At 36.0% G+C, this 15132-nt stretch overlaps 1 protein-coding gene across 27 annotated transcripts in view; it reads right to left on the reverse strand.

The window, feature by feature from the left end:
- The window catches only part of DST (dystonin), a 612681-nt gene that overhangs the window by 460932 nt on the left and 136617 nt on the right, over nucleotides 1–15132 (reverse strand). The window contains exon 1 of one of the 27 annotated variants that reach the window (XM_056814302.1): nucleotides 10298–10425. The exons of the other annotated variants lie outside the window; for them this stretch is intronic. Within the exon in view, the coding sequence (XP_056670280.1) occupies nucleotides 10298–10318 (21 nt within the window). The 5' untranslated portion in view covers nucleotides 10319–10425. Of the gene's footprint in view, nucleotides 1–10297; nucleotides 10426–15132 lie in introns of those variants that run through there. 27 annotated transcript variants of the gene reach the window in all.

Consider the following 15132-nt stretch of genomic DNA (forward strand, 5'->3'; position numbering starts at 1 on the left):
CACAAGTTCCTCCAATAGACCTAAAATGCACCTAACTGAATAAATTTCCTCTGTGATTTCAGAATTTCTTCACATTACTTTCTTAATATCCCTCCCTCCCTTCTCTCTCAATCCTTTATCTATTCTTACTCCTGGCATGTATATCCTTTCAAAGTCACATTCCAGTCATAGGTGGCATCCCATTAGATCGCAATGATACTTGTGAAGTCGAATTTGCCTACTCATTTTAGGGTTTTCATTAACCTTGCTTGTTATCCATATTTTGTACATATGTACTGAGAAATCGGAAGCTATGTATTCTATTGCTACTTCTTCACTTGGATTTTATCTCTTGGGAGTTCCTCAGTGTTTCTCCTGTTATTCTTCTTTCCTACACTGTAGCAATTCTCTAGAACTGTATCAAGATTGACAACATACATAAGCTATTTTCTCTATCCTCCCTTTTTATTTTAAAGCCTTTCTGATTATGTTTTCACAATTCCAAGAAATTTACTGAGCAACTACTATATATCAGCCACTCTGCTGGCCCTTGAGGTATCAAAAAAAAAAGTAAAAAAGGCATGGAAGATGTGATCTTCCTATCTACACAGAGCCAATCATTTAAATGTTCTTAACATGGAATAATTTTACTTTTTATGTATCTTTATATTTGTGTTATGAAGCTAAAATGATATTATCTTTGGAAAATACTTAGAAAAACTAAAGTCAAAGCTACACAAATATGTAGTTCAGGATCACTGAACTCCATATAAAGACTGTTTCTAACTGCCTCAATAATTCCCTTGATTTTCACAATTAGAAATTAATTCCTTTAGTTTAAGTTTTTTGCCTTGGATTAAAATTCGAAGTCTTTAGGACATTTATACATTAGTATGAAGAAAGATGTTATATACTTTCTTTAAAATCAGTTATTATAGAAGTGAAGAAAGGCTCAGACTACTGGTCACCTATGCATGCAGAAAGACAGACTTTGCCTATTTATAAATGATGCTACCTTGGATAAGATTTTATTAACCTTAAGTGAAATCAAAATACAAGTCTAAAACTTAAGAGCTGTCTTTTTTAAACAACTGACTTTTCATTTTTTCCTAGTTTTTAACCTGAACAACAACATTTTGATCATTCTCAACATTTAAATGAACTCAGTAGGAGCAAATGAAAAACAACCTAATCATAAATCCAGATTAGGACTAGGGGATTATCCAGTAATTTGCACTTTTTGGAGAACATACTTTGAATAAGAGTACAAATTTAGTAATTTTCATTCTGCTTTAGTAGCACAGAGAAATTTCCAGTCGTTTTCTTCATTGATGATCAATGTAAAGATATGTTTATTGACTCACCTACCTACCTTATGGTTTCTCTAGGATTAGCATAATCTTTACACTCAATACTTGATGGTTTGTGAATCATTTGATGGGGAATTGGGCAGTCTGTCAACAAGCATTTTATTGAGCCTCTAATATGTGCAGAAGATGAAAAAAGATAGTTTCTTCCTTCAATAAGATTACATTTTGGGGGCACCTGGGTAGCTCAGTGGATTGAGAGCCAGGACTAGGGATGAGAGGTCCTAGATTCAAATCTAGCTCAAACACTTCCCAGCCATGTGACCCTGGGCAAGTCACTTATCCCCCATTGCCTAGCCCTTACTACTCTTCTGCCTTGGACATAATTCACAGTATTGATTCTAAGATGGAAGGTAAGGGTTAAAAAAAGATTACATTTTAATTAGAGAAGACAATGTATAAAATGGGAACTGAAAAGTGAAAGGAAGAGGAAAGACATAGTAGCTATGTCCAGAGAATGAAGAATGGCTAGTATGAACCCTTCCCTAAAATGGAAGTTCTGGAAGTATTCACCAGGGACAGAAGGAGCTCACAGGAGAGGAGAGAGGAGCACTTGAGAAAATAGATGAGTCCCTAAGATTCACAGGACTCCAGAAGCTTCAATTATTCTCCATCATTTTTTTCAAGTTATAATTCTCTTCACCCCACACTATGATTTACAAAGCCCCACCATTAGATATTTCTTTTTGGGAATTCTGAAGGCTGACACATGAATTCTCTCTAACAGGAAGGTTCCCCAGAGTCTAAAGACAATAGAGAAAGAGCAGACCCACCCAGATCCAGAGAGGAGAACTTGGAGCAATAGGTGAAAGTTTCAGAGGCAAATTTCGAACTAATGTAAGAAAAATCCTATGGACAGGATGGAATGCCAGGCCTGGACTCAGAAAAGCTCATCTTCCCAAGTTCAAATCTGGTCTCAGATATTTACTAGCTGTGTGACCATAAGCAAGTCACTTAACTGCCTCAGTTTCCTCATCTATAAAATGAGCTAAAGAAGAAAATGGCAACTTACCCTAGTATCTTTGACAAAAAAAAAAAAAAACCTCCAAATGGGGTCATGAGAAATAAGGCACAACTGAAACAACTGCTCAGCAACAACAAGAAAAATCTTCCTTAACAATTAGAACTATTCCAAAGCCTGCCTCAGGAAGTACTGGGCTCCCTCTCACTGAATGTCTAAGTTAAAAGATTGATGACTAAAGGTTGGGTGTGAGATATAGGTGATTCGTGTTCAGGCATGAGTTGAATTAAGCATCTCTGAGTTCTCTTCTGTTTCAGATTCCATGATTCTGTAAAAATCAGAGCCAGAAAGGGTCTTGGACATCATCTCAATTATACCTTTTATTTTTTTTTAACATGGGCTAGGAAAGAGGCCCAGAGAGGCAATACCTGGTTCAAGGTTACAGAGAAGCCCAGTAATTACTCATTACAGAAAAGGGACAAGAAAATGTGAGGACTGTAAAGGAAAACTGAACCTAAATCACAATTTTACCTAAGGTAGGCTTAACCTTTCCTATTTAAATGCACATCTGCAAGTACAGTGTTAACTATCAAGTTGATATGAGTACCCATTAAATAACTGGGACACCAAGAAGGCATTACATAGGTTGGAACCAGATAAGAGAGAAACTAAATAAAGGATGCCACAAGACCTTAGAAAAAGAACATTGCCTTGTGATAGAGAATTCAGATCAGTGAGTATTTTGGAACAAGTTTAAGTCTTTCTGTGACCTCTCCAATTCAACGATGATAATAACTACAATCTTATGATTCCTCAATTTTTATTATTTGGTCCCATAGCACATTTCAATTATCCACATCTTTTGATAAAATTCCAAATTGTTGTCATTAAGATTAAAAAAACAGGAAACAATGATTGTCATTTCTTTATGAAGAACAACCTTCCTAAGTCTGAGAAGAAACTATTTTTTTTTTACTTCCCTAGGATACTGAAAACAGAGGCCTCAGACTTCCTGATTTCTCTGCAATAAACATAGGAAGGTGCTTAAAGTCATGGGAATGTCACATTTCAGAAAATAAACTTGGAAAACCTTCTTTTACAAAAGGTATTCTCTGGAGCATGAGTTTTTAACTTTGGATCCATGGATAAATTTCAAAGCATCTACGAACATGGGTAATGGAAAAATAATTACATCTTTATTTTCACTAACTTCTAACTGAAATTTAACATTTCCTTCAATTATAATTTAAATTTAAATCGTCTATATATATTTAACCAGACTCCCAAGGAGGTCTATGACACAGGGATTTAAAGATTATACAATTATTAAGTTGTTTTTGAAAAGCACATTGTAAACCTAATTTGTTTTTAAATCTTAGAAAAACTGTCCATTTAAACACTTAGAATTGTGGGGAATCTTCATATGAATTTTTTTTTTTTTGCTAAGAGAGGCAACCTAGTATAATGACAAATAGGCCAACATTGGAGCCAGAAAAACTTGAATTCAAATCCTGCTTCTGAAAAGAACTAGAAATGTGACAGGCAAATCGCTTAGCCTCACAGTGCCCTGAATTAATTCTCTACAAATTGCAGACGAGCTACATTAGTAAAGGGAATTCCCCATATTGACAAAATCCACAGGGCTAGACTCCCACAAAAAGGGAAAGCCTAGGTGTAATATTTAATTTATATATCTTGTTAAAGTGAATATTCTCATCTTTTCAACAAATTACAAATAGCTTAGAATTTCATATACTACAATTTGTTTATGCTTGTGAATTTGAATATTTTTGTTCAAGCAATCAATCAGTAAGAATTCATTGCATCCTACTATGTGCCAAGCACTATACTATGTGCTAAGGATACAAAGACAAAAGTGAACCAGACCTTGCCCTTAAGGGGCTTATATTCCATTAGAGGATACAACATGTATTATGTGTATATGTTATGTATTAGATGTATATATAATAATACATTATTAATATTGTCAATAATATATCAATTATAGTACTTTATAATGATTCTATATTCTAATGGATATACAATTAATGACATTATTAATAAAATTATTCCTTTTGATGCTTTAAATAATGTCATCAGTAACTGACCAAATTAAAAAAAATGTCAAAAATAAATAATGTCAGCAGTGACATATTATTCATAGCACATTCTGTTAAGATATGTATATATTAGTGCATTCATATTAATATTATAGTTAATGATAACTAGCATTTGTGTAGTTCTTTCATGTTTTTAAAACATTTTATATGCATTATTTCATTTAATCCTCATCAAAACTATTATTATTCCCATTTTACCTCTGAGGAAAATGAGGCCAAGGAAACTATATAACTTCTTTCCAATCACACAAACTATTAGATAGGATTGGAGTTCCAGTCTTCCTGACTTTTTTCTAACACTGGACAGTACTTTACAAATACGATTTTGGTAGCTAGTGTTGAAGGGAGAGATTGGAAGATGACTTGTGGATGGTTTTGAGGAAAATTGAGAGGATTGAGGGAATTAGGACAGTGATAGTGGAAATCAAGGCAACACCAACTCCATCTTGTGACTGTAACATTTAAATTAGTCTCTTGTAATAAAAGTATTATATATTTTTTGAGGTTTATTAAAGATTATTAGAAATCAAGGAACAAAGAAATACAAAATAAGAAAAGTATGTGCCTAGGGCTAAGCCCATTCACAGCCATTTACTACATCTTGCATGCCTAGTAGAAAGCAGTGTGTGCTTAGAAGTGGAAGAGAGACCTCAGTATGCATTTCAGCCAGTTTAAATACAAATTGTGCTCTCGCACTCAGGTGAGGACTCAGATGAGATTATAGGGAATTCTGGGAAGTACCAAGGACTTCTGGGGATTGAAGTCTGGGGTTCAAATCTCCATTTTTACATGACTCAATTCTGGAGCTAGCTCAGTTCCCTTTCCATTCAATTATGAGTCTAGTCCAACTTCTATCCTTTAAGAAACCTTTATTCGGTTGTGGGAATTGGGAGAAAATATTATTGCATTGTTTGAACCTAACCCTGCATGGCTGGGAAACTGGACCACCTTTATTTGCTGTTTAGAGACTCTTAATCAAGGATCTATGATGTTATACTAACCAAAAATGCAATCAAATTCTAAACTATGCAAGGAATTTTCTCTTCTGAAAATGGCTATATACGAATCAATAAGTTATTATTCCTATTTTCCTTTGATTGTTCACAGACACTTAGGAGGAGTAGGACACCTCTTTTTCTAAATTCAGGGACTTGTACATGTTTACTCCTCTCCCTCTCTCAACTTTGAAAATCCCAAATATTTCATCCAATTAGAAATCAGATTACCTAATTTTGTATTGTTTCCTTTTAATTAATTTGATTTATTTGATTAAATTATTTTTCATGTATAAAAGTCTGTCTCTTCCTCTATTCAGGATCCAGCCCTAAGATGAGGAAGGGGCCTCAACATGATTTGTTGGACAATTGGCAGGCATTGCTTAAAAATAAATCAATATGTTCAGAAAATCAAATCTTTGTTTCCTCAGTCATTTCATCTTTTACCCACCACAGTTCCTAAGCATATTTTTAAAAAGTGGGTCAAAAAAAAAAAGAGAAAAGGGTTAGTTATTGTAGACTACATATGGCATTCAAAATGCTTTATCATGGGGAAGCAATGTGGTATAGCGAAACTCACATTGTTTTGGAAATTACAATATATGAACCCTAATCCCAACACAAGCATTAAAGAGCTAAATTGGCAGCATAGTGCACTCTAGCATCTAAGAAATTAGGGCCATCATCAATACCCTGATCAAAACTTCCTGTGACCTCTCATTAGACTTCTTTAACCTGCTACTCAGTCTCCCTACCTTGTAGTCTCTCTCTTCTAAGCTATTCTACATATTTGCTGCCAGATGCATTTATACTCTTCCATTCTGGAAAGAGGAAGGAAGAAGCCCAACAAAGACTGCCACTAAATATAATCCATGATGCTGACTGGACCTATCTCCTCCCAAGTTTGGGGAGCAAATGAAAGAACATTCTAGAAATGCATAGACAAGAAAGGAATTTAGCAGAGTAGACCCAAGATCAAGGGTTAGGCAAAATAGTGGTGGCACTGAAAGAGTAAAAGCCAAGGGACAATGATTGAAGCTATCTATGCATTGCCACTTCTTCTTGGCTATGGCTTCTGCAGCAACTTGATATGGTCTCAAAGTTTTCTTGCAAGTAATATACCACTCTAACATTTTAATTGCTGAAGTCTCAACTGGGTTTCTGTTCTCTTTGCAATGTTCACTGTTGATTCAATGTTCCTGCTGGGAAGTTGGAGTTTTCTTGGCAAAGATACTGAAGTGATTTGCCATGTCCTGTTCCAACACATTAAGAGACTTGCCCAGGATCACATAACTAATAAGTTTGTGAGACAGAATTTGACCTCAGATCTTCCTGATTCCAGGTTCTATCTATCCGCTGAGCCATCTAAATGCCCTAGGGAAGTGCAATATGATTATTCACTAAGAGTAGGACTAAAGGGCTACCTGCCTCAGGGCTAAGAAAAATATTCTTAATTCTGTTTTTATTAATTGCTCTGCCTTCTTGGTACACAATATTGTCATTCAGCCAGTTTTAGAAGGGAAGCTACCCAGCCCTTATTCTTAGTTGGTTTAGGGTGAGTGAATTCATTTCATCTCTTCTCTGCCTCATGGTTCAGACAGTGTGTCCCCTCAATAGGCAAGACCTCCTACGGAGTCTCTCACATTTCCTCTCCAGTCTCAGTACTCTTGCTCAAGCTGCACCCCAACCTGGAATGTACTCCCCCCTCACACCTTAGCCTCTTAAAATCCCTAGTTCACTTCACAGCTCAGTTTAAAAGCTACCTCCTTTATGAGGTCTCTTTCATCATTCCCCCAAAGCCCCAGAAATAAACATATGCAACCCTTTTCATTTGCCACTTCAATTCCAAGAATGGCCCCCTGGTAACAGGGCCAGGGCCATGAAAATTATCTTAAAACTCTTACAGGCTACAAGACAAAGGAGGCAGGGAGGGAATCTAGGCATTCTGACTCTTGTACTTCTGCCATCATTGCAACTCCAACATTCCCCTGACACCAAATTAAGGAAGGCAAGTCTCTACTTAGAAGAGTCACTGGTGGCTATAATGGAGGACATGACAAAAAGAGGCTCAAGCTGTCCCCCTGAGACACTCCTGAACCCAGAGAAGTACATACAATTGACTCAGAGAGTGAGCCCAGAGTACTAGCTATATATGAATATTGATATATTCATGTTTGTTAATGACTATTAAATTTCTATTTTAAAAAATTAAGGGGGAAGGAGAGAAGGGAGACCCAGAGAAAGAAAGATGACTATTCAAACTTATTCCTGCCTTCCTCTTTAGAAAAGTACAAGTCCTGCTAGCAATCCCTAAATTTTCCACCCGGAACTAAATTTCCTTCCTGAGGTAAAGCCCCAACTACCCTGAGGTAATTTTGTTGTTAATCATGGATAGGAAGGAAGAATACATTTTCCAAATGATCCTAGACCCAATGCAATTGACTTTAATACCTAGTAGACAGGCAGAGGTAGAGGGCAGAAGAAAAGATGTTGTGTCTAGAACAAAATAAGTTTGTAGAGATTTTCCATCAATCTTATCCTACTCAGGTATAACTGAAGTCCAGGGCAGTGTCCTATGTTACATACATTCTAATTTGTTCATATATGTGCAAGTTAATACCAGAGATAAACCCTATGAGTACCCCTTCAATGGTTGTAAAAAGCTTGCCCAGTCAATTAATTTGAAAATTCCCATCTCAAAACCAATCAAAAACAGTCAGTGAAAAGGAAGAATGTTTCATAATCAAGTAGTTTATAAGTCTATAAATGGAAATAAATATGCCTCTGCTTTGTACATTGTTTCTAGGAAATACTTTTTTTTTAATTGAATGCTATACATCTAAAGAACTTATCTCAATAAAGTAGCAAAAATATTTTTTCAAACTTTTAGGGTGGCATTGTTAAGATTCTCTATCTTGCTTTGTAGCCCAGTTTCAAGAAGATAGCATTTTACAAAGACTGCTAAAACAGTGGTCTGTTCTGTGTGCCAATACAAACATAAACCTGTAAATACGGCCAGGTCCAGACAGAAAATGCACAAAACTAAGACAAAGGCAGAACTTACTGAGGAAGAACTGAGTCAGGCACAATCAGCCTGCCAAAACTCCTTGTATCTTGCTTCCTGATCTAATGTTGACCCCTTGGACATTAAATTGCCATTTCCTCACACAGTTTTCCACTTCCATCTCAACTTATTGGACTGGATCATTTTAAGAAAAGGCACTGTTCCCAACCTATCCTGGCCTTTATGTTACTACTCTCTTGGATCCTTATTTTGACCCTGTTCCTCTTTCCCCTGGTGGGAATTACCCTAAACCTTGTGTTTATAATAATCACTGACATGTGTGAGCTCTATGGCAGAGAGTGTTACAACAATGTGAGAGGTGAAAGGATCATAACAGCAGCATTGTAAAGACTATTCCTTTCCTACTGCACCTCCCACTTTACCAACCTTTTGTAATCTTGGACATCTGATAGAGATGATTCATGGTTTGGGAAAATAGCCATAGAAACTACAGGATGTTGTTTCTCAGTTTCTGCTATAGTGGGAATACCCCAATGAGGTGACTACAAAGGCTCTGTTATTTTAAACTCTGTAGACATTTTCCATCAATCCAATGACAAAAACCAATACTATTTCCCTATCTGTGCTTAATGCAGATTATCTTATTATGAATATCAAATTGGAAGAGATCTTAGAAGGGACAGTGTGATACAGTAGAGAAAGAGATTCAAATCCTATCTCTGACACTACCTGGGAAATCTTGACCCAATCACTGAATCTTCCTGAGTCTCAATTTCTTCATCTGTAAGATGAAAAAGTTGAACCAGAGAGCTCTGAGGACCCTTCTAACTCTAGACCTATGATTCTCTAATTTCCTCCAACCTTCTCATTTTATAAAGTTGAAGAAATAGTCCCAGAGAAGTGAAGTCAACTGTCCAAAATTCTACAAATAATGACAAGCTGGGATTTGAACACAGCTCCTGTCCCAAAAGCAAGAGTACCATTACTCCTCTAACATGCTAAAAGAGAATTGAATTGAATTTCAGAGATAGAGGAGCATGACTGGAATCCAAACCCAATGTTCCAAATCCAATGTTCTTTAGTACAAAAGATTTTGAGTACTAGGATGAGAAAAAATTCCTCTGGGATAAGATCTTTAAGTTTAAGCTTCTATCCCAAGTGCAGAGACCACAAAAAGAGGAAGAAAAGGTACAGGTACTTTCCTCTTCATCCCTCCTCAAGTAAAGTCAATGAGTATTGATTAAGCACTTACTATGTTCAAGCCACTGTGATAAATACTGGGTTTATTTTAAAAAAAGACATAATTCACAAAGTACAAAGCACAAAGAGGGCCTTTTGGGGTCATAGGTAAATGAGGAAAGGTAGAAGCACACCTACATCAGGAAGGTAAAGCAAGGAAGACAAACATTAAAAGAAAAGACCTGTTACCACATTAGGAAAGACAAGACAGCTGAGCAGCGGATGTGGGTACTACCCTTGAGGACTAAATCAACTTCTATGCTACTCTAAGGCTATCTAAATGTAGTAAGTAAAAGCAGGCAGGAACACACAATCTTAGCCACAGAGGAGTCTATCAATAGGTTTCAGGGGTCTTATAAACGACGACAGGAAAAGAAAAAACACCTTTATTTTCACCAACCTCTAACAGAGATCTGACATTTCCTTCAATTATGAATTCTAAAAACAAAAAACGTCATTCTGAAAAGGGTTCTATAGCCTTCAAACTGCTAAAAGGGTATATGATAAAAAAAAAGTTAAAAAAAACCCTGCTCTAAGCTAATATTTCTAAGCTAGTCCACTGCATAGTTGAGTATGCTGGGAGGAGGGTGAGAAACTCAGTCAAATGATACCTTTCTGTAATAGGGCAGCATGCTTTGATGGCCCAATATCCCTGGGCAGCTTCTTCCTTGGTGACATGTGTCTCTCTGCAGATATTTTGTAAGTCAAGCCATGCTGCAAGCTGCCTGAAATCATGGGAATAGAATACACTAAAGGGCACAGCATGATGAAGCTGTATTATGAGGTCATCAATAGTTCACCCTTGACAATGTTTTCTAAGCCATTCCATATCATCTAGGCACCCCTGTGTTGGAGGGTCACAGGACTGATGAGGTAGAGGAAATCTAAAATTGATCGCAACCCTCTTCTCAAATATCTTAAGTAAGGTCCCATTTTGGCCATTAGGATCCTCTATGACCTGGTTCCAGTCTTCCTCTGAGATCTTATCTAGCATTATTCCCCATTCATGTGCTATATTCTAATTAAGCAATATTACTTACAATTCTTTAAATGTACTCTATCCTGGCCTCCTTGGCTTTGTTCCTCTGATATCTTTCCCCCTAGGTCTGCCTGATGAGCTCCTACCCATATCTCAACTTCAAACAGCAGTCGATCTAAGATCTTATCAATGGCGGAACTTCTTCCAGTCATGCAGATCACCACCTACAGACATTTCTCATCCCGTATGAGAGAGATAGCAGGGTACAGCCAGGATGATCTAGGTTGAGGTCCTTTACTAACTGTATCACCCTGGGCAAGTCACTCAAACTCTCTAGACCTCAGTTTCTTAATCTGTAAAATGAGGGCATTGGACTTGATGACCTTTAAAATACCTTTGAGCCTATGACTCCTGCTGGCATCCTCTCATAAATCATCCACAGAGAGTCTACCCAATAGGCTCAGGATTTCCTCTAGTTATTAAGTAGATACAAAGGAACTATAAAGATTATTCCTTTAGAGCCACATATCCCTCTAATTATATTCTATATTCTGCTTCTTTGGGGCAACATCTCATTTGTGATGTTATAGACAACTCATTAATGACATGTTATCGACATACTTATAATGCAAACTTAATTATTCAGAGGGTTGTGTTTTGTTCCAGCTAAATAACATCACTGAAAGAATACTAGGTGGTATAATGTGTAGAGTTCTAGACTTGGAGTTAGAAAGATTTCATATAAATCCCACCTTCAGAAGCTGACTAGATGTGGGACCCAAAGCAAGTCTTTTCAACTTCAACTGCTTCAATTTCCTCATCTGGAAAATGGGAATAATAATAGCACCCATCTCACAGGGCTAGGCGACTAGGTGACATAGTGACTAGAGAGCCTGGCCTGGAGTCACAAAGATGAAGTTCAAATCTGACCTCACACACTTCCTAGCTATGTGTCTCTAGGCAAATCACTTAACTCAGTTTACCTCAGTCTTCTTGTCTGTAAAACGAGTTGGAGACAGAAATACAGAAATGGCAAACCATTCTATCTACGCCAAGAAAACTCCAAAGAGATCATGAAAAGTGGGACTCGATTGAAGCAACCCAACACAGGGTTATTGTGAGGATGGAATGAGATCAGCACTTTGAAAAAAATAAAAGTGCTAGTTATCACTATTAATAGCAATGTTTAAAAATACAGCTTCATTTCAGAGAGAAGCTTCAGATCATTGAAAACAGCACTGTTTCCTAAAGGCAATTCAGTTCCCTCTACCCTTTCTATTCAATTCTTAGCTGTTTACTATTAACAGTCTCTGTGCATCGAAATGCATAACAGAATCTGGGCAATAAGCATTCTTCATCCACTTGGGGTATTTTCTCCAACATGCATAGTTAAGCTGATATCATTTGAGCATCCACCTAAATTTAGGGGCTTTCATTATCCACTGTACAGTCACTAGAATTAGACAGTAAAGTATTAAAGTACTAGTTCTGTACCTTATTCATTTCCCTTCATGCACAGAATGGCATTTTGTGCTGTGAAGACTTAATGAATGTTGGATGGATTGAATGGGCAATTAAAAAATAGGTACTTTTTAACCTAACAAAAATACAAATCAAGTTGTTTCCTGTTCTATTTTGAGGAAAAAAAATGTATTTGCTGAAGGAAAACTAAAGTCAATTTACATCTGAGTTTTGAAAATGAATTAATGGGTCAGCTAGGTGGCTTAGTGGATAGAGAGCCAGACCTAAAGGCGGGAGCGCCTGGATGTTCAAATCTGGTCTTAGACACTTCTTCTCTAAGTGGACCTGAGCAAGTCACTTAATTATAATTGCCTAACCCTTACTGCTCTTCTACTATGGAAGCAATATTGTATTGTATTGTATTGTATTGATTCTAAGACAGAAGGTAAAGGCTTAAAAGAAAATTAGTTAATTAAAAATGCTTGTGACTAATAAATATTCAATGATTACTACAATTACTTCTCCTCAGTAAAAGATGTAAACATGAAACCTGTCTCTGTAAGAAACAAAATTATTCTAGTCCCTTATTCTTATCTCCATTAGGAACAAAAGACAAGCAAATTGATTGATTATACTATATAGTACTTTCAACTGAAATGATACTGGCTATAAGAACTGAGGGACATATTTTTTTGCATCCTTCTTTGTTAAGAGTCAATTGCTGGGGGCAGCTGGGTAGCTCAGTGGATTGAGAGCCAGGCCTAGAGACAGGAGGTTCTAGGTTCAAATCTGGCCTCAGACACTTCACAGCTGTGTGACCCTGGGCAAGTCACTTGACCCCCATTGCCTACTCTTTACCACTCTTCTGCCTTAGAACCAATACACAGTATTGATTCCAAGATGGAAGGTAAGGGTTAAAAAAAAAAAAGACAATTGCTAAAGTGCAGAGTACTCTTCCATATATAGCTAAGTAGATATTATAATATTGTTTAATATTGTAGTATTATTTAATATTGTTTAACAATTTATTTTATTGTTTAATAAACCTTTATTTATTCCACTTTATCTTAGAGGTTATTTGACTTCTTCGTTGAGCTTTGAACATTAGCAGATGCCAGAAGTAATTCTCAAAGTTTGAAGAGACCTCAAAGACAACCTAGACCAGTATATCTGAAAATGTGGCCTGGGGATCTCCAAAACCATTCCAGGGGGTCCTTGATGTCAAAACTATTATTCTATTTTAATTTTTAATATAGTAAATATTGACAAATTTAACTCACATAAACCAAAGGTTCTCAATAAGTTTTAAGACTTTAAAGAGGTCTTAAAATCAAAAAGTTTGAGAATCACTTATCTAGTCCAACCTATACTTCTTTTTTTTAGTATTCATATGTATAAAGCATTATGGAGTTAATAAAATATTGACTTTTTTCCAGTCTTTAGGGAGCTTATAGAATAGTTGCTGGAAATTCACACACACATACATATATACATATACATATATATATACATACATATATATATATATATATATATACACACACACATACACACAGGAAAAGATAAGTACCAAACTGAGTGTTAAATGAATGGATACAATATATTAAGAGACTTCAGAGGAAGGAAGTATCACTTAGTGAATAATTTAGTCAGAATAAGCTTAGTACAAAGCTCTCAGTCACTAGATCTATTTATCTTGACATGACAAAAATGAAAAGGAAATATAAATTCAGCACACAAAAGTGAATACTTTCAAAAATCAAAAATCTTTGTTGCTCAGCCTCAAAGTATCCTCACTTGATAGAATCACATAAGAAAAAATTTCTTATAGTCACTTGCATAATCATCTTTCTCACTTCAAATAATTATATAGTTCCCAGTTCTAATACTTAAATTTTACATTGGGGGAAAAAACCCCAAGCTGAATCTAATTAATAGGTTATGGAGTTTTAAACTTCTCTGTATATACACAGCCCTCTGCCTCTCTTTATATAAAATAACGGAGAAAAGGAAAATATCTGAATTTAGATATTTGAAGCAATTTTTTTCTTTCTATTAACCCAGAATTACCATTTTTACCATACAGAATCAGTCAAGGTAAAACTAACTTGTCTAATTTTAGTCAATTATACTTCACAAAGGTTAAAAGAACCAAAAAAATTTTAAATAAAAAAATTAGCATGGATACTTCACTATTTGAAGCCAGGCGTTCTTTTCTTGTTTCAGAATTCCATGTTGGTTTTCAAATGAAGGTTTTAAAAATTCTAGAAATCAAAATGATTTTTTCTTCCTAAATGATTTCCTAATCACCTTCACCTACTAATGTACCTCAATTCAGGATTTTTTCCTTCAAATTACTATATGCTTACTCATCTATATACCTACAAAATGTCCCAGTTGAATGTAAACTCCCAGAGATCAGAAATTACCTTCTTTTTGTCTCTGAATCCACACTGACAAGCATGATACCTTGTCTATAAGTTGTGCTTAGTAAAAATTTGTTGAATTAATTTGAATCAAGAGGCTTTATGTTTTCAGGATGTATTCACATCAGCCATCAGGATAAAGCAAATTTCCTAGCCCTTTGAATTCCTGGGACAAAGGTTAATGCTCAATAATGTTTAACCCCTTTAGACTGTGGAAGTACAAGAAACACTCTAAAGTATTATGGTGACAGAACTGTGTGTTATCACAGTTCAAAAAGAAAGGCCACTTTGTGATAACTAATCCTTGTAATGTCTGCACTAGTCCCAGATAAATTAATTGATTGTTGAGTGAGTTCAAACTACCTTCTGTGGCCCATTTGATAACAGTTGGCTCTAAACTTTACACCATGCTTCACCTTCATATCCCTTCCTATCTCCTGAAGATAGCTAGGCTATCTGATCTTATGCCCATACAATTCCACAACCTCCCTACCCACTTTCCACTTCCTCTTGCTCTAGAAGAGGAATTAAATCAATGGTACTATTGCTTCTGGAAAGGGTCTATCCTGTTGACTCCTAA

The sequence above is a fragment of the Monodelphis domestica genome, chromosome 2 (genome assembly GCF_027887165.1).
Source record: "Monodelphis domestica isolate mMonDom1 chromosome 2, mMonDom1.pri, whole genome shotgun sequence".
NCBI classification, from domain to species: Eukaryota; Metazoa; Chordata; class Mammalia; order Didelphimorphia; family Didelphidae; genus Monodelphis; species Monodelphis domestica.